We start from the raw sequence: 23,330 nt of genomic DNA, 5'->3' as shown, positions 1-23,330 counted from the left end.
CACTCTCTCTCTTCACTGTGTCCTTCAATAAAAGGCAGTGACGGTCCCCTCCTTTTGCACCGCTTTTAGGTGCTTTTCACTAGATGGCACTACCGTGTTTTGAATTCTTTGGATGAAGCATTATGGCCCATTGAAACTTTCGTCAATGAGGCATACATTTCTCTACCGTGACATCGAGTATGAAAACAAATAGAGTAGGGTCTGGTGGGCGGAAGTTTATATTAGTTTTTGATACATCATTTGTGTCGATACCAAGTCATCATAGTTGCTGTTTTTGGTTTCCAATATCAGCCTACATAAACATGGGCACATGCACTGTTCTAAAAATCATGTTAAAACAAAATCGCTATGGAATCGACAATTTCAGACAGTAAGCTTTCCGTTACAAAAGAAAAAAAAAAAATGAATGCCTTAATTTCGGTGTCCTGTCTGTCTCTTTCAATGTATACACAATGCATTCATTTGGAGCACCATGTTTCATTCATTGAGTCTTGTCCCTCACGCCCATCTGTCATGTTTACTTTGCGTTCAGAACCTATGAAAATTTGCAGAACTATACCACAAAAGTGAACTATTAACGGCACTAAGCACTGAGAAGTTATTTTGTTGCCTATACTTAAATGCAAATGGTAGCGAACATCAGACCACTCATTGCAATGCAGCGATTACACCAAGTATTTCTTGATATCAAAATATATGTTTGGAATGAAGGACATGAGAACATGAAATGTGATTTAACAGTGCCTTAGGTTACGCCTGCTAAGCTGGAGACAAGTAATCCGGTCTGCGGCTTTAGCATACTGAATGCCATGATGTTTGTTTCACAAAGTGTTGGCAGCGGACGACGCTTGTATCACAATATAAAAAAAAAAGCAATTCGCAACACAACCACTGCATAGACATGCGCAGCGACCACCCAGAGGGGCCAACTCCGGGTGTACATTGCGAACCAGCCATCAGAGGCGTGGCTGCCACTATGCACGCGGCCTATAGGGGACGGAGTAACATAGCAGGGTGTCAGGCAGAGGATTAGGGAATTAGCGTCCCACAACTGGCGGAGTACAGTGGTGATTGTTGAGGAAGGCTCTGGCCTGTAGCAAGGCAACTATCATGACGATGATTGGGCAGCAGAGTTACTTTAGAAATAAGTGGATTCGGCCCACTAGCCTTATTAAGCAGCCCTACACTGGTGCATTCTGTGGCTGAGGCCAGTTCACTATGGCCAACTTCATCAACAGCAGGGCCGCTGTAAACATCTTTGTTTTTGTTTCTGGAGGAATGTGGTTGGCCTGTGTTGTGACTCTCTTGATGCTACCTTGCAAGTAGTGTGCACACTCGTTGCTATGAGGTTTGGTACTGAAAATGGAATATATTTTCCTGCTTTGAAACGCTCGAAAAATGGCGTCTTTGCTCCTTCCTTTCTTACGCAGAAGCACCTTGTGCCATGACCAAAGATGCTCTGATGCCATTAAAATTCATCCTCATGAATGCTGTGTTTGATTCTCTTCTCTCCTCAGAGGATGTACATCATTGGCTTGAGATGGCTGAGAGTGTCAAGTCGCTCAAAGACTCTGGTGGTTTGGACCTTTTCTCACGACTTGTAGAAGCAAAGCTTGTGCTCATGGCATGCCAGCAGGAAGCGGCCAGGTAACTAACTTCCCCATTTCTATTGCAGTCTGCACTTTGAGCTGTGCCCAGCAGAAGGGAAGGGCACCAGTAATCTTCAGCATGTGCCCCCTCCCCTCCTCCCTCGCCACTCCCTTTTCCAGTGCGTGCACACATTTATAACTGCATATTTATACCATCTGCAACTGCTTATGTTTTAAAGAAAACAAAATGCACTCGATTTGAGAGTGGCTGCACATGGTTTCTTGCCTTTACACTCAATATGCTTTGTTTGCAAGGTGGTTATTGGTGCGTCTGCCTTAATGCAGATGGAGCAGCTCTGAAAGAAAGTTGTGTAGTGGTCTCTAAAACTTCTCAGTAATTTTCCTTATTTGTCACGATATTGTTGATAAATCTGGTTCAAGTTGTTCTGGTATATAGGCCAATTGTCGGCTGGTCTTGATTTGCTTTCTGAGGTAGTAGATCAGCCTTGTTAATATATTTCTGGTGCATTTTGTCGCTTCATCTAGAATGTAATTTTTATATAAATGATGGGGAGGGCCAGTACAGTCAGTACAGGCCAGTGCAGGATGATAGTGCTTCTTTATATAAAAAGAGGGGGAAGTCACTTTGTGCCAGCCAGCATTAATTAAAATCTTCTGGTGATGACTGCATGAGCTTGTTTGTAACTGGTATTTGTGATCAAGGGCACTTCCTGTACGTTTTGTTGGTAGCAAAATCTGATAACTGGGCTTCTTGCAGCACTTTTGACATCTTTTGGCACTGAAAGATGCTTAGGATGACTTAAAGTTGTAATAACTTTTTTTTTTCCATCACTGTAATTCAGACTTGTGACGTGGGAATGTCATCAAGTGGGCTGATTTTTCTTTTTAATTTTTACATTTCACTGTTACTTGCACCTTCCTTATGCAACAGAGGTGCAGTAGCGTTGGTGATTGCTAAGTTACCTAAAATAAAAAATCTAGGGGACCCTAAAGCTCCACCTTTAAAGCTGTAACTTGTTAATGGCTCTCATCTGCAGCTCCCTTTGCGGATCCTTGTTCACATGCATGCATTTTGTTGCCCGCTCAGCTACTCATATGATCCCTTAATTTGGGCCTTTGCTCTCAGAAATACTCATCAGCATACAGTTGTAAGCTGCCAGATTTGTGCTAGAGGTGTGCACGGGCTGAAATTTCGAGCCCGAGCTCGGCTCGACTTTGAAAGGGCCTAAGCCCGGCTCGGCCTGGCCCGACGCTCAAATTTAAGGCCAGGCCCGGCCCGTCATGCCATTTTTGCAGTTGAAGCTATGCTACAGAAGGAAATAATTTCAAGGTGATAATTTTTTTCAAGGTCTTGAAATGTTGAGTTCTCTCATTTAAAATGACAAATTTGCTGAATATATAGAGAGACAGTACGTACGTAGAATTAACTTATTATGCAAAGACAACAATTTATGCATTGAATTCAGGCATTTGTGACGCTCCTTTGATCGGTCACTGACCGCTACCAAAGATATTTTCTCGGCGAGGACGAAACCTGTGTCTACACCGGGAAAGAACTCTGCTCTCGCATGGGGAGGACGCGGTAAAATGCTGTGCATTCTGCTTATCGCACTATAGCCGCATTCGAGCGCTTTCGCATAAGTTGAATGTGTTCGAGATCGGAGTGTCTGGCCCAGGCCGACTCGCCCGAGACAACTGATGCAGTCTTATCTTGAAGGTCGGTTCCAGTTCACTGACATTAATAATAACAGGTCACGTTTGAGATGTATAGAATCGGGAGTTTCGCAAGGTAGTATTCTTGGGCCTATTTTGTTTCTTTACTACATTAATGGCATTGTAAAAATATACGAGTTATCGTTTTGTTATATACGCAGATGACTGTACTGTTTTTTTCTCTGGAAAGAACATGGCGGAAATAAAAATAAAAGCAAGTGCTTTTTGTTGTAAACTGAAAGCTTGGTGTGAAAAAAATTCCCTTATTTTAAATGAAGCGAAAATGAAATGCGTGGTATTTCGTTCCTGCAGCTCATTAGTTGATGTACCGAAAACACTTGTTTTAGGCCCGTATGTAGTTTGTACAGAAAAATGTGTCAAATCACTTGGAGTGATCTTTCAAGAACACCTGTCGTGGAATGATCATGTCAGCTACCTTTCATCAAAATTAAGCAGGGAAGCGGAAATGGTGAACCATTCCAGCTACAGTAAAACTCATGATCTACTATGCTCTTTTTCATTCCCATCTGTGTTTTGTGTTTTGGGTTGGGGCAACACCACTGCAACAAATATACATAAAATTTCCATCCTCCAGAAACGAGCTCTCCACGCAGTTGGAAATGTGTGAGCCTTGGAACACACAGCACCACTTTTTCATACACACAGGATCATTAAAGCGCAAGATATATATATATACGCATAAATTACTTTGCACCTATAAACTGGCCATTAAAGGTACCTTAGACCTATTTTTAGATTTAGCCCAACTAACAGAATCTTCCAGTAACTATTGTTTTCGTAATCCATCAACTTGGCTGGTTCTGTCAACACAAACTAATTATGGTAAAATGATGACTCAACATATGTTACCAACACTACTAAATCAGTATGATGCGCTTCAGATTGATATCGCACAACTGTCACAAAAGAGTATTGCTGAACTGTTTATATAGTGTCGTTCACTGCCCCCGTATATAATGTATTGTGGTATAATATACTATGTGTGTCCTAGTAATTGGAGTCTTTGATCATGTAAACCTTTTTACTTGTGTATTTTGCATGTTCATTTTTCTTTGATCATGTACATCTTTTTACTTATGTATTTTGCATGCTCATTTTTCTGTATTATATATAAGTGTATTATGTATAATTAATGTAGTCAAATTATGTATACCCCGCCGGGGTGGCGCAGTGGTTACGGCGCTCGACTACTGTTCCCAAGGATGCGGGATCGAATCCCGGCCTCGGTGGCCGCTTTTCGATAGAGGCGAAAAGTAAGGCGCCCGTGTGCTGTGCGATGTCAGTGCACGTTAAAGAACCCCAGGTGGTCGAAATTTCCGGAGTCCTTCATTACGGCGTCTCCTCCTGAGTCTCTTTGGGACGTTAAACCCTTCAGATCAAACCAAAACCAAATTATGTATAAGCGTAAATAGTGCATCGTTCGTCAATGCTGCTGGGTGACTAGAGTTCAGTCAAGCTGCAATAAAAGCAGCTTTTTCTCCTGTCACCCTTTTTCGCTGTACATTTTATGTGAAAATAAATTCATTGATTGATTGATGGAAATATACCTTGGCCCGGGCCCAGCCCGAGGCAGAGGGCTTCCGAGCGGGCCGGGTACAGGCTTTTGGGCCAGCCCGAGCTCGTGCACAGCTCTAATTTGTGCAAGACCACGAGACATAGATATACAGCCCTGCTTTACACCATCATATGCACCTGTGTGGCCTCTGGGTACTATATCTGATTTGGCTGAAGGGTCCCGGGTTCAATTCCCATCTCGCCCGATATCTTCCCTTCAGAGCAATTGATATACTTCATATACTTACATTTCCTAGTGACATTTGAGTCATGCTGTATGTAAAGTTTCAATTTTTTTCAATTCTGCTCCTCAAGCATTCTCACCAATGTGCATTTTCTTTAAGAAGCAGCGGCATCGGTGACCAGTGCTGCCAGGTCCTGCAATGAACAAAAGCCAAACTTCTTGTAATCCCTTGTTGTTCTGCTTTTCTCTGCATCGAAAGAAGCCTCAGTTTATGTCTTCACCATGTACTCATGGAAATGGTTGATGGAAGCAACATTAATCTCATTTTTATTCTTCTCCAGCTTATAAAAACGATCTATTTTCTGTGGCAGTAGCTTCACTGGAATAGGAAAGTGGCGTCATTGACCTAGAAAACCTCAATTTGTACTTAATATCCCTTTATTTTAATGGAACTGAGAGTAGTCAAACGCATTTTCAATCTGTTTACTTTGTGAATTTTATTGTAACCACTCTTGCCCGGGCCTGGAAGGGCCTGCAGTATCTAGAAATAAAATAATTAAAATATTGAAAGTACTGAGGTGAAAGGCTAAAAATCCCAAAATGCTTAAAGAAGCTTGGCTCCAGACCTAACAGCTGCTTGCAGTTTCATGAAGTTGGTTTGCTGATGCAATCAGCATTTGAAAGGTTAGAGAGGGGGGAGATTGCTCGCGAAAAAGAAGGCCATGAATTTGAGGAGAGATTAGCCTGTGCTTTGCACACCATTTCCAATTGTGGCAAAATTATTTGGTAGAGGCACTTAAGTCTGCCTTTGTGTATGAAGGGCACCGTGGCAAAACGGTATGACACAATTCATTATTAATTTAAACAGCGCAAACACGAAGACAAAGGACAAAATTAAAGAAAGCCACAGTACAAGCGCTGACTCACAACTATGCCTAAGCCCTTTACTCCAAGGCCCAGAAAAAACAAACATGAAGAAAATGAAACAATCACGTGAAACAATCCCTGGATTCACCTGCTGCACAAAAAATCACTTAAAAAAGACACCTCTTTGCTTGAAAGAGCAAGAGAAGTCTTGCTGACACACTTATTGTCCGTTGAAATAAAATATGATTCCACTATCTCTCTCGTCATCTTCTCTTTGTGGCGATACAAAATCCTAACCTTGTCAAACTTAGGAGTGCATTTCTTCTCCTTCTTCATTATTTCACATGAATGGCAATGTGATACCAGAAACGTTTTGTCCTTTCCACTTTCCAAGTTTTTCCGGTGTTCCAATAGTTAATACAGCGTCCTGTTTGTCCTATATAACAGGCTCCACAAGAGAGTGGAAGCCTGCACACAACACCACTCTTGCATCTAACAAATGGGTCTCTATGTTTCACCCCACATTCTTGCTTCTTCGCATCTCTTTCCCTTTGAATAGCCAGGCAAATCATCTTCATCCTGAGCGGGGCGGTCAATCCGACGTCAACACCATACCTCTTGCCTACATTTTTGAGGCCATGTGAAATTCTGTGCATATACGGTACCACCGCAACCTTCCTCTTCCTTTCACCCATGCTAGGCAGGGATTTCAGCCTGTGCGTTCTTTTAAGGCTCTTCAGTGCCCGGCAACTGGCCTCATTAATAACCGACTCCCGATAACCGCCTTTGCAATCCTTGTCACTTGTCTTTCAAAACTCTTGCCCATGCCGTGGTAACAAGATTTCTTCAACGCATTTAATAAGCATGTGTTGATCATCCCATTCTTCACTAACTTGGAATGCCCCGAATTGGAGCTTAGCAAGGGCTTCATCGATCTCTGGTTGTATTCCCAACAAAGATGATCATCACCGAATTGAATCAATAAATCTAAATACTGTAACCGATCGTCCACTGGTTCTTTTTCCTCAGTCTTTTTCGCAACCCCTGGGTCCTCATCTTCATTGTGATGGAAAATTACAGCCAAATGTCCAATATAAGTTACAAAATAACTTTTTATGCATGCGTATCGAACATCATTCCCACAGTGTATGGTAAGCAATTGCTGCTCATGGGTCATATATATATTGTAATGAACTATACGAGCGGATATCCCGAAGACGAAGAAGAGAACAATGTAGTGCCGCTGCGCTGCACGAGCTCGCTGGTGTTTGCCTAGGCTAGCTGTGTTGTTGTGTTGCTCGTCGTGTAGCTTAGAGAGGGCTATATTCTTTGTTAAAACACAGTAAAACCCCCTTTCACTTAATGGAGGTGAGGATTTCCTGCCGCCCTGGAGCTTTGCAGCCGCACACTCTCGACAAGAGTCATGACCGACTCTAGCACCTCTAGTCCAACCGGGCCCTCGTCCCCCGTAAAGCTCCAGCGGGAACCTCCTATATTCAGCGGAACCGGCGACCATGACTTGGAAGACTGGCTGGGCTCGTATGAGCGGGTTAGTACTCACAACCAATGGGACGACGCCCAAAAATTCAGTAATTTCATATTCTACCTAACGGACAGGGCCAACCTGTGGTTCCGCAACCACGAGACCGATATCACTACGTGGTCTGCTTTCAAGACTAGTTTTGCCGATATCTTCGGCCGGCCTGCGCAAGCTGCGTGCTGAGCAACGCCTGCACGCTGAGCAACGCCTGCGCGGCCGTGCACAGCTTCCTGGCGAGAATTTTACCAGTTATATTGAAGATATTGTACACCTGTGCAAGCGCGTGGACGCTTCAATGCCAGAGCATGCCAAGACTGGTCACATTATGGAAGGAATTGATGATGACGCGTTCCAGATGCTTCTGGCCAGAAATCCAGCAACCATCGTCGATGTTATCAATGCATGTCAAAACTTTGATGAATTACGCAAGCGCCGCAACATCACTCGTTCTTCGCTCTCACACCAGGAGCCTCTTGCAGCTTTAACACCTGACGCAGACCAGTCGTCCTTGCTGCCACAAATAAAACAATTTGTTCGAGAAGTTGCCCGTCAACAATCACTCGTTCACGAACGTCCTGACGCTCCATCTCCTTTGGTGCCAAAGTTGCAGCAAGTCGTCCGCGAACAAGTCACAGAAGCACTTCCCACGCATCCTGAAGCTCTTTCTGTTGCTCCTTTGGCATACATCGGAGCACCAGTACAGTACAGCCAACCTTCTGTTGCAGCCCCTTTGACCTACGCGGCTGGGGCTGCGCGGCTTCCGCCTGAGTCGTTACCAACCATGCAGCCTGTCCTGCGCCCCGCACCGCTTCCTCCAACGACTCCGCTTTATACTCCGACTCCACGCTATTACAACCCTTGGCGTACTTCGGACAATCGCCCGATTTGCTACTACTGTGGTTTCGCTGGACACGTGCCCCGTCGGTTTCGTCGTCGCATGGCCGCGCCTCCCGAGCCTGCGTCTTCTGATTTCTCCCCACCGTTGTTTCGTTCTACTCCCTCTTTGCCTGCGTACGCCGTTGAACAGCGTCCGTATACGACCCATTGTTCTCCATCTCCACGTCGCCGGTCACTATCGCCAATGCGCCGGCGGCCACCACCTGCTGACGAGAGAAACTAAGTTTCGCGGTTCCTGAGGTGAGAACTGCGTGCCCTGCGAAAAACTCAAGGCCTCATATTTTACCCACGAATGTTATAGTGATCTCTATCGATTGTCTGCCTGTATATGCGCTGGTCGATACGGGTGCTGCAGTGTCTGTGATTCATGAGCGACTTTGCCGACGATTGCGAAAAGTTACGTCATTTGACTGTTTGTCGCTCCGCACTGCCAGTGAAGAGAGGATTGCACCTTTAGCAGCATGTACAGCACGTGTTGTCATTGAAGGTGTTTTGTACAGTGTTGAGTTCGTAGTTTTGTCGTCTTGCTCCCACGACGTGATCCTCGGATGGCACTTCTTGTCTAAAAATAACGTCGTGATCGATTGCGCCCGAGCTGAGGTGGAATTTTCTGCACTATGCGACGCACTGCCCGACGACAACAGTTCAGTGTGTCCTCAAAAGCTTACCATCGCTGAAGATGTCGACGTAGCACCAGAGGCTTGTGCCCTTGTGCCTCTATCGTGTCCTGCCGTGTCAGCCGTTAGTGTTTTATTTACGCCGTCTGCATCCTTCATCCATCGCAAGCGCCTGCTGCTGCCGTCTGCTGTTCTCGATGTTTACGGTGGCTTCACGATGCTACTCATCTACAATCCGTCTCCCTGCCCGATTACTCTGCTACGTCGGGAATCTCCCGGTTCTATTCAACCAGCCAACCTTCTCTCTGACCTAGAGGCCTCCGAGACCTACCGTAGTAACTACATCGATGCTCTGCAGTCCGATTCGACGCCTTATTCGTTGCCAGACGACTTCTTCCGAACCGCCATCGATGACGCTCTTCCTTTCTCCTACCGGATGCAGCTTGTCACCCTTTTACAGACGTTTCGCTTCGCGTTTGACACCGCCCAAACACCTCTCGGCCGGCCGCACTTCCACAGTCACGCATCACATTCAGACCGACTCCAACTCACCTTTTCGACAGCGCCCCTATCGTGTGTCAGTGGCAGAGCATCGTGTGATCAGTGAGCAAGTTGAGGACATGCTACAATGTGGTGTAATCCGTCCATCTCAAAGCCCCTGGTCTTCACCAGTGGTGCTAGTAAAGAAGAAAGATGGTTCGTTTTGCTTTTGTATTGATTACCGGCGCCTCAACAAAATTACCCACAAGGACAATTACCCGCTTCCGCGTATAGACGACGCTCTTGATTGCCTTCAAGGTGCCGAGTACTTTTCGTCTCCTGATTTACGTTCCGGATACTGGCAAGTGCCAATGGCCGCCTGTGACAGAGAGAAGACTGCATTTGTGACACCGGATGGCCTCTATGAATTCAGTGTGATGCCCTTCGGTTTGTGCAATGCGCCCGCCACATTTGAGGGGATGATAGATAACATCTTGCGGAAGTTCAAGTGGCACATCTGCCTCTGCTACTTGGACGACATTGTTGTCTTTTCCACCGACTTTGCCACGCACCTAGAGCACTTGCGGCAAGTTTTGGTTTGTCTTACTGATGCTGGCCTACAACTGAATCTTAAGAAGTGTCACTTCGCTGCCCGGCAGTTGACAATTTTGAGTCACATCATCTCTAAGGAAGGTGTTTGCCCTGATCCGGCCAAGCTGCGCGCAGTGGCGAAGTTTCCTAAACCGGTCTCACTCAAACAACTTCGAAGCTTCATAGGTCTGTGCTCGTATTTTCGGCGCTTCGTACGGAATTTTGCTTCTATTATTGCACCCCTGACGAAGCTACTCGGGGGAAACAGTTACTTAACTGCCTGGTCGGCCGAGTGCGACGCAGCGTTCACCACATTCCGCCACCTTTTGACATCGCCACCAATCCTTCGCCACTACGACCCAACAGCACCCACCGAAGTCCATACTGATGCAAGTGGTGTTGGCCTTGGAGCTGTCTTGGCTCAACGGAAAAACGGCTTTCATGAATACGTCGTCGCGTACGCGAGTTGTGTCCTCTCCAAAGCTGAATGCAACTACTCAGTTACGGAAAAGGAGTGTTTGGCAACTGTGTGGGCACTAAAAATTCTGACCCTACCTGTACGGTCGCCAGTTTGACGTCGTCACGGACCACCACGCATTATGTTGGCTGTCCTCTCTTAAAGACCTGTCCGGCCGCCTCGCACGGTGGGCTCTCCGCCTTCAGGAATTTGGCATCCGCGTTATATATCACTCTGGCCATAAACACATGGGCGCCGACGCTCTGTCTCGTTCTCCCCTATCCAGCAGACCTGCTTGCTCCACGGCGGCTGATCCCGTCCTCTCGTCTCTAACCATCGCTGATATACCTGTGGAGCAGCGCAAAGACCCGTGGCTCGCATCTATTATCGACATCGTGCCCACTTCTCCAAACGCCGCGCCTTCTCAGACTTTACGCCATCAAGCACCACACTTTGCCCTACGAAACAGTCTTCTCTACCGCCACAATTATATGCCTGATGGTCGACGGTGGCTTCCGTCATTCCCCGCCATTTACGACATGAAATTTGCGCCTCTTTCCATGCCAAACCTCAGTGTGCCCATCCTGGTGTAGTCAAGACGTTTCAGAGAATTTCTCAACGCTACTATTGGCGCGGCATGTACGGTTATATTCGCAAATACGTCCGCTCCTGCATCGCCTGTCAGCGCCGCAAGTCATCCACACCTCATGCTTCTGGCCCCTTACAACCCCTTCCATGCCCGGCCTGTCCTTTTGATCGCGTTGGCGTTGATCTTTACGGGCCACTTCCATGCACGGTCTCTGGGAACCGCTGAATTATCGTCTGCATCGACCACCTCACCCGGTATGCGGAGACCGCCGCCCTACCTGCCGCTACTGCCCGTGAAGTTGCCCTGTTTTTGCTACATCATTTTGTTCTTCGCCACGGCGCGCCGCATGAGCTGCTGAGTGACAAAGCCCGAGTCTTCCTTTCCAACGTCGTTGAAGCTCTACTGGCCGAATTTCGCATCATACATCGGACCACCACAGCCTATCGCCCTCAAACTAACGGGCTGACTGAGCGCTTCAGTCGTACTCTCGGAAATATGCTTACGATGTGCGTCGCCGCTGATCAGACCAACTGGGACGCTGTTCTTCCTTTCGTGACGTACGCTTACAACACTGCCACGCAGTCAACCACCAGATTTAGGCCATTCTTTCTCCTTTATGGCCATGATGCATCGACCACGATGGACACTATATTACCATATCGTCCCGAAGGATGTGAGATAAAATCAGATCACGACAAGAATTTGCCTCCATAGTGGCGGCAAATACTGATTGCATGCTACGCAGCGCAAAGGGTGAAGCTGGCGCGGTGCAGACAGTGGGGGGGAGGGGGGAGGACGCCGCTGAAGGAGCACGTCATGTAAACTTCCGCTCCGATCTGCAGATTTCGGCAGAGCAGCCTGATTGGTGCATGGAGCAACGTTGGCTCGGCGATCACTCGCTATCTACATTTGGAAGATGCAATCCGTGTTCCCGGACATCTACGTTTGGAATACTGTTGCTAAAAAAAGAAAAACCAATAACATTGCTGTGGAAGTGTTCCAAATTCTGCAATTGGGATTCACCATTAGCTGCTTATGCACCACAAAACCCAACACAACACAGCATACGTTTTTACCCTGCACAGTTTATTTTATGAGATTGGTTGTGCAGGTGCATGCAGTTCAGGCCACTCTGCACACTTTCTTTCTCATGGGTTATAATTTTGGGCAAGATACGAGAATCAAACGGACCTGAAGTCAGATATGCTACCCCTTGGCCACACAGGTATGTTCGTGGCTCTTGGCTAAAGTGCAGCTTTATATCTATGGAAGATTGTCTTTCACATAATTTGATACCTTATAACTATATTCTAATCAGTGGATAATAGAGGTACACTTTAAAGAGTTGAGTAAGCGTGCTTCAAAGTGCAGGCATGTGAATTAGGTTTCATGAGGCCAGCTGCAGGTGGCAGTCATTAACGCCTTCGCTTTAACAGGCGACACGTCTCTTATAGGCCGTTTCACGGCGATTCTCACCGCAGTAGATTGCGATTTCAGCCGCACAGCGACAGAAGGGCACGCGCTCCCGTCTCAGAGCAGCTGGAGTAGACTTCCAACAACTTAGTCACATGCCGCCCAGTCACAGCGATTGTTGCGAACGAGGCGGCCGCCAGCCAATGAAGTTCAGAGATGTAACTGTTGTACGTAGTTGTATACAAAACTAAAAGTTAGAAATGTCTGTTTTGCATAAAGTGCTTTATATTCTAATAAAAAGACATAAATTAGATACAATATTAAATCGCGTGTCCTACATTTATTGTTGATAAAATATGATGGTGCCGCCGCTCGTGCTGCACTGACAGAAATCGCTGGCGCCACAAGTGTGAAAAGGGCTGTTGCAATGCCCGACACTGCGACTGGATAGAAATTTTTCTCTCGTGTAGCATCGTGTGAAACGACCTAGACGTATTTTAAATGTACAGCAAATGTTTTTTTTATCATAAATAAAAATTATACTGTGTGCGCAAATCTTCCTGCCAATTTTCTCGCTTTTTTGTGCATTTTTTTAAGAGCTCTATAATGAAAATTTGGAAGTAGGTTTTTATTTTGTTTTACAGTAATTGTGGGGAACACTTAAGCTCACTGACTGGAAAGGCTGATATTTTGCTGCAAGTTACAACTCCTCCTTTTGTGTGCTGCAATAGGCAAAATTTTTTTGACAGTTAAATTTTAATTAATTTTTTTCTGCTACAAAGCCTGAAATTGCTGCTACGAGAAGCCTGCAGTACTAGCTCCAATGTCGCTGAAAGTACCGTCTCTGCTGTTAGAATTAAAGTATTACTGTATTGATCTGGCTGACTATTTTGTCCTCAGTACCACTTTAATAATATTTTACAGTTCACAATGTGTTCTACACAGCAAATATTAATAGATTTCATTGCGTCACTTATGCAAATATTCTTTTTCCTTTAGCGTTTCAGCTCTGTTGACAGACGTGAAAAATTCAGCGCAAGATTTGGAGTGTCTTGCACTGCTGGAAAAAAGATACCTTTCTACAGAGAGGGAGGAGGCACCGAGTCTGGATTCTCAAGGTTCAGAATCTCAGAGCGGTTCCAGCTCTGTTAAGAGACGTGGAAAATTCAGGGTGAGACTTGGAGTGCCTTGTACTGCTGGAAAAAAAAGGATACCTTTCTCTGGATTCGCAAGGTTCAGCATCTGAGAGCGGTTCTGGATGCAGTCCAGTGGACTGTGAAGTGGATATCAGCAAGAATGAAAGTAACTTTGAAGTGGACATCGGCAAGATTGACAGTCCAGAGGACTCTGAGCTGGACATCAGCAAGAATGACAGTCCAGCGGACTCTTAAGTGGACATCAGCGAGAATGAATGTGTGACATAGATGTAAACTTGATTGCAATTTGTGTGTGTGTGTGTGTGTGTGAAAGAATAAAATGGGTTTTGAGCACGTACCGGAGCACTTACCTGTGTTCATAAACTGTACATATTTATACCAATAAAGTTTGGCGAGTTGTAAGAAACTGATGGATGCGTAATTCATGCTTATTTTTGTCCTAGTTTATCAGGAGGAGATTAAATGTAGTTACAGTTTACCTACTTAAAGGGACAGAACACTGGAATTTAGGCATGAAATCTCTTTCAGCGCAATGGAAAGATTACTCTCTAAGTGTTGGTGCCATAGCAGTTTGGCTAGAAACGGCATAGAAAATTTTTACGGAATTTTTCGATCAGTGCATGCGCCCGTTTTTATGTAGTTTGATGCTGAAAATCATGAGCAGCGACCCCGATGATGCCTGGTGGTCAACGAAAGACGTACAGAAAACAAATGTAAATTTAACCCACCTGACAGTAATTAGACATTTTTAGTGTAATGTCCGTCTTGTCGAAGAAAGTTCTAGTCGTTCCTATCACCGTTTTATATAAGGAATTAAAAAAACTGTGGCACCAGTGACAGAAGCTGAAATCATACTATTAGTGATGTGAAAGGAGTGGTGGGTTCTATTTAATGGTGCACTGGGGAGAGCGCAGAATATAATAAAACTGCATTTATGAAAATCAGTGATTTATTCCTGAGATATCAATAATACGATGATAGTAACAGCGTTTCTCCGCAAGATGTCGCCTCAGTTTTTATGCGATTTTCAATGGCAAATTAAAATTATAAAGCCTCATTTCTTTGATATTGTAGTGCTTGATCTGTGCTATGTGAGGCAAGACCTTGTCATTTCTAGCATGATCTCAATACATTTTGGGCAGTGTTCTGTCCCTCTAAGGTAATTGTTAGGTATAAGTGAAAGGCATCTGTACTGCATTAAAAGTAGCATTGAACTTCTCTGTTTAAACTGATAAATACTGCAAAAAAAAAAGTGCGCAAAATTTTGTTCCGAATATTTTGTTTTAACTAGAAAAGGTAAGTATTCTTGCCTCGCAAGGCATTACCAGATGGCTGTTAGAGTCAGCCACAGTTGGAAATGAACTAAATGAAGCTAGCAGCATGATGTGACGCTATAGCATTGTTGGGTAAGCAGTACAGTCGTGCAATTTCGGGTATTGTTCAACTGGCCTACATTTCTCTGTAGACTGTCAGTTCACTATTATTCCAGACAACAGTTTGGTAGGGTTATAAACTGTATGCATGATTGAGCGGCATTTGCATCGCTTCTTCCTTTATGCACACCACGTGGTACCTCGCCCTCTTGATCAACCCAGTGCACAATTCAATGGTGATATGCAAACCTAGTTCTGAAAAGAAAACATCCATTTCAGGTTTCGTCTGTTCTATATTGTTCAGCCTTGCGTTACTTTTATCATGACAAAAGCTTGCTACAAACACTGCTCCAAGTACTACTATTTAGATGTTAACTGCTGGCAGGTAAACTAGTTCACTGTGACGGAAACGCCGAGACAGTGTTGAAAAGACTCGCACAACATTGCGTAGTAAATCACCGAAACTAGTCAGCAACTCATTCTACAAAAATTGTTTGCTGAAAAAACAACTAAACTTGCATAGAATGTCAGGCAAAGTGTTTAAACACGAAAGCCGAAAAGTACATCTAATTATGTCGCTTAGCTGTAGCCCATTTTTGGCTGTTGGTATTGAGTACTTTCATTGGTGCTAAGATTGCAGGTGCTCATGTGTTGCTGAACAGTGAAGGAGCCTGGACCTACTTGGGAGTCTGCAGCCTAGCCAATTTTTTGAAGCAATAGCTTCACTACGCGAGGTAAAGCCTAGGTCACCGCATGATGACCTTCAAACAGATTTGTGGTCAACTTGGAACTTAAGCCATAACCATTTTGGGTAGCTATGTTCCTACCAGAGGTAAAAGGTCAACTGACGTGGGAAGTAGCTTAAGACGTGAGCAGCTGCGTGGTGAGACACATGATTGCTGACACGCCTCGGCTGGAGCTGCGCCATGAACTCGGAAGAAGAGCAACTGAGCAGCCGTGCTTGTTACGGTAACCAAAGGAAAACCTTCTGCTGAATAAAGAGCTTTACCATGTGTAACCATGCTTCAGCTATCGCTTCACACTAAGTTTAACCCCTTAAGGGCTTGCGATCGACACCTTTTTTGCTTATGACGAGCTGAGGTCGTCATAGCTTTTCTGCAATGTTTCAAGGGGCTTTTGGCGAGCCCAGCTCTTGAAACGGTACTTTACCGCATAAAACATAAATAGCAGCACAGGTTCCATCGTTGGCGTTTTTCTTGAATGCAATTTTCAACACTAAATGGCAGAATTCCTGCATCCCGTCCGCGTTTTCTAAAACATGGCATCATGCGTGCGTGGATCTGATGCGGGAGATTATTCTGCGTCGGATCGTAGCACAAGTGATGACGATGTCTTTTGTTCTTCAAGTGAAGAGGATAGTGATGACATTTTTACCGACAGCGAGTCAGAAGCAGAAGACAGCAGCGATGACACGATGGCGAGCTCCCGTGACTGGTGCCGGATAGACCTGGTGATGCGAGAAGGCCCTCTGCGCAGTGCCATGCTTCGAACGCTACCACACGGATAGTGGTCTCATCTAGTTTGAATGCATCTAGAAGCAATGGTGCATCTTTTGCATGGCAATTCTAAGCCACTTTGTACTATCTGTACTTTCAAGAATTTATTTTTTATTTCTCAATGCTCCTCAAAGGTGTAAGGCATGGAGTATTGCACAAGGGAGCAGGTAATGACTAATAAAATATAATTATCCGCCAGAAATTGTTTGTGATTTTTTTTGTGTTTCAAACAAGTTACTGAATCATTTTACGTAATAAAAAACTTTGGCAATTTGGAAACATAATTTTTTTATTTATTTGGCCCTTAAGGGGTTAACAGAAGCTAAATAACAGTTTTTTTATTTTATCACTTTGTTGTCTGACAGCTAAACTACTTTTGGCTCTAGAGTGCTACAGTGTTGTATTTGCCAGCCTACATTGTTGGCAAAAACTGGGAAAAACATTTGGGAAAACTGAACAGTGTTGTTTGTGTGTGGACCCTATTATTCCTATTATTATAGTCTATTCTGTATCGTTTATCGACAAGCTTTACAAATTTACAATAACAGCACGATTTGCAAGGAACAAATATATTACTTCCCAAAGTACATACAAATTATGGCAAACGAAAGTTTTCATTCCTCTGCTATATCATATGCTCTGGAACGCACTGACTGTCATCATCAAATCACTAAGCAGGTTTGCTACAATGTGAAATGTTCCTTTTAAAGTATAGAAAATGATCGTTGATATCTCGACTACAAATTTTTGTCATGTGAGCTCTGTACTTTTTCTATATTAAGATATAATAATTCTATACTATTAACGTTAGGCCCTTTCCACCCAGTTTTCTTAAACTACTGTTTGACATGCCGATCAGTTTGTTTGTTCACTCCAATTTCTTTTGAAAAATCACGTTATTTTGATTATTTGCGATCATTATATGCACAATTTATTGTGTTGTGTGTTATTGCCACTGTATACTAAGATATTTAGTTATTTATAAAAGGCCCTTACACAGTTGCCGACTCTGCCGCCTCCGCCTGTATGTCTTGCGATGAATGCTAACCTTGAACAATAAAAAAATTTCAGGGGGCACTTTGACTCTCTAAAGTGTGTAGAGGCGAAACCCTTTAACCACTACTGTCACTGCCCTATGTTTGGCCACTGCTTGGTTTCATTTGGCGACTCTTGCTGCTGACTTTGTTTGGCACATTCTAAGAGCGACATAGGCCTCGTGTCGCTGTGCTGGAATTCATTAACGAGACTTGTTTTGAGACTACAACTTTACTAACACATATCCATTGGAAGACGACGTTCGGGGTCGACATCTGCAACCATTCCTTTGTGGTCCGAGAAGATCTACTACACTGTGTATGTGCAGTGCATGTGCTTAAGGTGTCTTAAAGCTTGCCAATTACCATTGACTAATACACTGATTATTATTGATTGCTATAGCCAACGAGCATAATTAGGTGCTAAGGTGCTAGCATAATTAGTACCGCAACCTCTGCCACACTTTCCTAGCCCACTGAGCTCAAAGCTTTAATAGACCTTGCTTCACAAACCGCGTTCTAGGTCATGCCGCACCATTATTCCGTAGCTAGCTTAGCTATAGCCAGGCTGAATTAAGCAAGTGCCTTAACGTTGAGTGCCTTGTCATTTTCGATGGTCCACCGAGCAAACACGTGGCTTTTCGTGCCACGTGTTTGCGTGCCCTTACGTGCGTGCAATTGTTGGCAGATTCCCGAGGAACGTAAGCGTTGATGCTGTGCCTGAAAAATCAGGCGCGCTATGGAGAAATGCACAGCAGTGCGATGCGGACCTGTTCAAGCGTGAACTACTGACTGGACCATGCGTCTGGACCTGGCCGCCTGTCGACGTCGCCGACATTCATGATTTCAGTTCTGCCGAGTAGTTTGATACTTGCCCAGTTTGGCGCCAATCTCACGTGTGCTGGCCCGTGCGAGCCATTCGCGTCGGCATCGCCAGAGGGATCCTTTGCTATATCGCCCTTATGCAGACGTATTTTTGGAATTGTGAAGAACCCGATGTCAGCCTGTTTGATCGCGCTAGCATCGTCTGCGCGCACTATGCGACCATGTAGACGAGGCTGTGTGGCAGTGCCGTGCTGCGTCATCTGCTGCCAACGACAAAACCATGGCGGATTACCCAGCATGCATCGCTTCATGCAAGCTCCCTATATGGTGAAAGCAGAACGCCGAGGCTGAACCACAGATGCGTCTGACTAGCTGTTTCAACAACTTACAACCAACTCGCCCAACAAGCCACTTAGCTGTATTGTATTGGCCTTGTTAACTTCACCGATGCGTGCTAAAGTATGTACGATAGCAAATGTAGAACTGAAGTAATATATCTTAGAGTTATTTTGTTGCTAATGATCGTGTTGAAGATGTGGAATTATATGAGTCTATTTGAAAAAATTCCGGCACTTCACTGGCATCAGATGTAGAAAATTCGTGTTGGAATAATGACCTGGCCGAAAAACTGTCTAGCTCGTCTCAAAGGCACGCCTTTTCAGGTGAGCCTTTCTTGCTTGTTCTTCAAAGACTGCTTTAATTTATCGCTTGTCTGGGTCATAGGTTTGTGTGTCCTTTTTCGAGTTGCTGTATTTTTTCTTTTTTGCATTCCTTTTTTTTTTTTTTTCATCCTTACTTTCCTTCATCCTTTATTCTTAGGTATCCAGATAGTTTTCCACACAACCTTTTTCTGGTGTGATGCATTTCCATAATGCTCATGGCAGCAGCGGTTTCTGGGTGCCTATATGAATTTCCATATGACTAGTTTTTGATCAGACATGAGAGTGCAGTATTCTATGCTTGTACCAAGCATGTAAGACATATTTAAGTGTCAAAAAGTCCCATAAACATTGCATTGACTAATATGCTGTAATTAATATTAAGCAGTTATATTAGTTGTCATATCTTAGTACTTAAATGGAGAAATATGCTAATAATACCTCACTTTGTTCCTCAATGTTGTTTTCGGCTGCTTATCACTTTGTATATTTTTCTTTGCTTGAGCTCATCTGAGCATCTGTTCTCCATTAGCTGTGCTGCCATCCCAAACACTATATGTTTTTAAACTCCATGAGTGGGTTAACCTCTAATATTTATGGTAAAGCAATACGTTGGCATTTGTCCCTAATTCAATGCATATTTTTTTTCTCTCTGTACAACCTGCGGAACATTTTTCACGCAGGGCCACCAGGGTGGGTGCTTCCGATTGCATTTATGGTAAGCCAGTGTATTTTGAATATATATCAGTGGCCTCTAGAATGACAGCCTGTGGGCCGAGTTGGTTCATGACTTGAGAACACTGCCGCAAAGACGACACCACATGCACACAACTACCAACTGTCTATTGGAAAATGGAGGAGATTAAATTTATACCCCTCGACCATTCATGTATCCAACACTTAATCACTTTTAACATTGCCGATAACAGTAAGCAGCAAATGACATGAGTAAACACTTATACGAAGGTTACTAGAAAAAATAAACCAAACAAATTATAGCAATTGCATAGTCAATCGTAGCAAAAGTACTTGAAGTATTAGTGGCTAAACCTTAAAAGCAAAACAAAAACTAATAAACAAAACAAAGGTAACTAACAATAAAAGCCACCATGCCAGCACCATCTCGAGACAGGTTGTCAGACAGTAAAAAAAAAGAAAAAAAGCAACGCTCTTAACCCTGCCATAATGGCAGGGTTGATAGTGGCGTTGGACACATGCTTGACTGAGGGGTATAAATTTGCCCCTTTTCTTTCAATAAATAGTTGGTAGTTGTGCGCATGTGGTGTCCTATTCTTTTTTTGTAGTCATCTTTGCACCGTAGTGTTTTCAAATCAGTGGCCTCAGCTCACTTGAAGGTTTTCTGTGTATGCACAGGGTGAATAAAGCTTTCTCTTAAAACCCACTAGAAAAGGCAGTTCTTGAAGCTCACGGTAGGTCAGTGCCTGAAGCTTAAGAAGGCCACTGCCTCGACCTTTTTTTTTCATGCATGGCCAACTATGTGAATGATTTCAATTGCGTTCATGGTAGGTCCTGGCATTTTGAATAGATGCTAGTGGCGTCACCTTAATTATTTGATGTTTTCTTTCTTTGTGTATGTTTTTTAAGAACCCCACAAAAGCCAGGCACGTAGCTCAACTGCCACTGCCTTTGGCTCGTTTGATTACTTTGAGCTTTTTTGTGTCTTTGCAGGTTGTTGGAATCTTGTCTGTCTTAAAGACCCCTGGAAAAGGTAGATCCTGGAGTTTACGATAAGCCATTGAATTTAGCTCATCAGCCAATGCCTTCAGCGTGCATCATGATTTTATATATCTATGCAAATTATGCAGGACCTTCTGGGTGGATGGTTCCAGTGAGTTTACACCAGTGCATTTGCATGCATGCCTGTAACTGAACTGTTTTTTTGCCAGTGCAGGTCGTTTGGAATTTACTTTTGCAGAAAACCCTTCAAAAAAAGGCTCCTCAAATCCATATTGTCAGCCAGTTTATTTACTGATTGCTTTTACTTTTGTAGATGGAGTGCAATAAAAATTCATACTGGAGAAGCATATGTGTTATTTATACATTCAGTATGTGCATTCACTATTAAGTGTAGCGAATTGTAGTTTGTGCTAATTGTCCTCAATTCTGCATGTGAGATCGCACAGTACTCTGCTTTGAGAACATTTTTTTTCTAAAATTTGGAATTATACAGTTAACAGGGAAGAGGGTGAATTGTTGAAGGCTTGCATTTTTTACAGCATTATAAGACACAGCTAGAGATGGCACAAAATCGGTAGGGATTGTAAAGAAATAAAATTTAATATTCTATAAAAATGTTTTTTTAAATTTTACTTCTCTTCAGCCCGACTGATTTTGTGCCATCTCTAGCTGTGTCTTATTGTGTTGTACAAAGTGCAAGCCTTCATCAATTCGCCTTCTCCCCAGTTAACTGTATAATTTCATTAAATTTAGAAGAAAAAAAATGCTCTCAAAGCAGAGCACTATATGACCTCACATGCAGAATTGAGGACGAGAAGAAACTGCAAATCGTTAGACATCTAAAACAAGAATAGAAATGTTCTAGGCAAGAGGGTTTAAAGACTTCTACTAGCACAGCTATAGCAATGCTACAGCTAGAAGCCATGTTTTCAAGACTTCTACTAGCGTAGCATTAGCACAGCTATATCGGAGCTACAGGAAGGCTTGCAGCTCTTGTGTCTGCAGAACGTCTCAAATGAGACTTCTTTTAGAAGTGCCCACTTTTTGGCTTTGACCCTTGAAAGTAAACAGAACGCCGCGAAATCTCGCGAAGAAGTGTATGACACATAACCCAGATGGAAAGCAGATTTCGCACCTGAAAGCGCCTTGCCATGGCCTTGCTTCGGATGTACCCGGAGTCGCACGAAACTCATCGTCCGATCATCCGCCTCCCGTACACGTACCCCTCTCCCCCACCACACACACATACACACACCCTTCTCTGGGGGCTGGGGGAGCTTTATGTGTTCGAGGTGAGGGTCCTATCACGGGCACGGAGGCTGCGTACGGTGACGCGTCTCGAAGCGGTTGCAACGTTCATGTATCGCTTTTGCGCACGGACGGCTCCCCATCCGCAGCAGAGCGTTCACACGAGCGAGCTTGCATCCAGTTTGCCCGTTCTGTGGTGGTCGTGAAGACATGGTGCACATCTTTTCACAATGTCTTTCCCAGCAGCCCTCCTTCGACGAGTGGCTGACTTGTTCAGTGTTCCAGGAGTGCCGTATCAAACTGTCAGGTACCTCAACCTGTTACCCAGGCATGCTGTGAAACAGTTTGTGCTCTTGCTCGTTGAGTGCATGTACCAATTAAGTCTGGTCTGCCAAGTGCGCCGCTGCATTCGGACGCAGTGTTCCGGGCCCTGATGGTGCTCGCACGAGTCCGCAGGGAGGTCTGGTTTCACCTAAGCCGTGAGCAGCGTCACCTCAGCGAGCAGAGTTCATAGACATGTTGAGCAGGCCACCGATTATTTGCGATCGGTTTCTGGGCGTACCATAACAGTGTTAATATGAAGCACTTTAGGGTTACAGTTGTCCTTCAGGACATCCGAGGTCCAAAGAAGGTCCGGTCTCCCTGTGTTCGGCCTGCTGTCACAGCGCGGGGACCTTAAACACAGTTGGCATAGTGTTCGGTGACTGCTGTGTGCGTGTCACGTACCACACGACTGCCCCCTTGCCAGGGTACGACCGTCATCCCGAAACAAAATCCTCCTCCCCCCGGACATCCGGGAGGAGGGGGAGGTACCGGGGATGATGTATGAATGATGATGGGCATATAGGTTATGCGAGACCTTGAGGTGCGGCGCCTTCTGGAGCCAAACCTCCTCCCATCTGACAACGGTACCTGACACGAAAGCATGCAGCCTTGATCACCACTGTGGCGGCAAGCCGACAGGGTGACCGGGCTTCATCTGGAGTGAATCGGAACTTCAAAAGGCAACTATTGTTCTCCACTAGAAACCAGGCAAACTACAAGCGGCTAGCACCAAGTGTCCGCGAACCTCTGCTCACCGTGGAAATGATGCCTTAACCGCTGCAGGGTGAACCAGGAGAACCATGATCTCCTTCCGCACTTTCGGAAGTGTTTCATGAAAGCTCGAGCGGGACAGTGTTGCCGTATGCGGCCGCGAGCACGAGCTCCACGAGCGAAAGGACGTGCCCGCCTTGACGTGCCTGCAGGCAATGGATTCAGCGAGCTACACGACTCAGTAGAGAGAA

At 44.7% G+C, this 23,330-nt stretch overlaps 1 protein-coding gene across 3 annotated transcripts in view; it reads left to right on the top strand.

The window, feature by feature from the left end:
• The window catches only part of LOC146205780 (uncharacterized), a 33,299-nt gene extending 19,203 nt beyond the window's left edge, over positions 1 to 14,096 (top strand). For all 3 annotated transcript variants that reach the window (XM_084590463.1, XM_084590462.1, XM_084590461.1), the window contains 2 exons: positions 1,518 to 1,647; positions 13,533 to 14,096. In XM_084590463.1, coding sequence (XP_084446589.1) covers positions 1,518 to 1,647; positions 13,533 to 13,779 — 377 coding nt within the window. In that variant the 3' untranslated portion in view covers positions 13,780 to 14,096. The remainder of the gene's footprint in view (positions 1 to 1,517; positions 1,648 to 13,532) is intronic.
• Positions 14,097 to 23,330: the final 9,234 nt, after the last annotated feature.

Source organism: Amblyomma maculatum, chromosome 1, assembly GCF_055883805.1.
Source record: "Amblyomma maculatum isolate TAMU_Amacu chromosome 1, ASM5588380v1, whole genome shotgun sequence".
Lineage (NCBI taxonomy): Eukaryota > Metazoa > Arthropoda > Arachnida > Ixodida > Ixodidae > Amblyomma > Amblyomma maculatum.
This window is presented reverse-complemented; position numbering and strand designations above follow the sequence as displayed.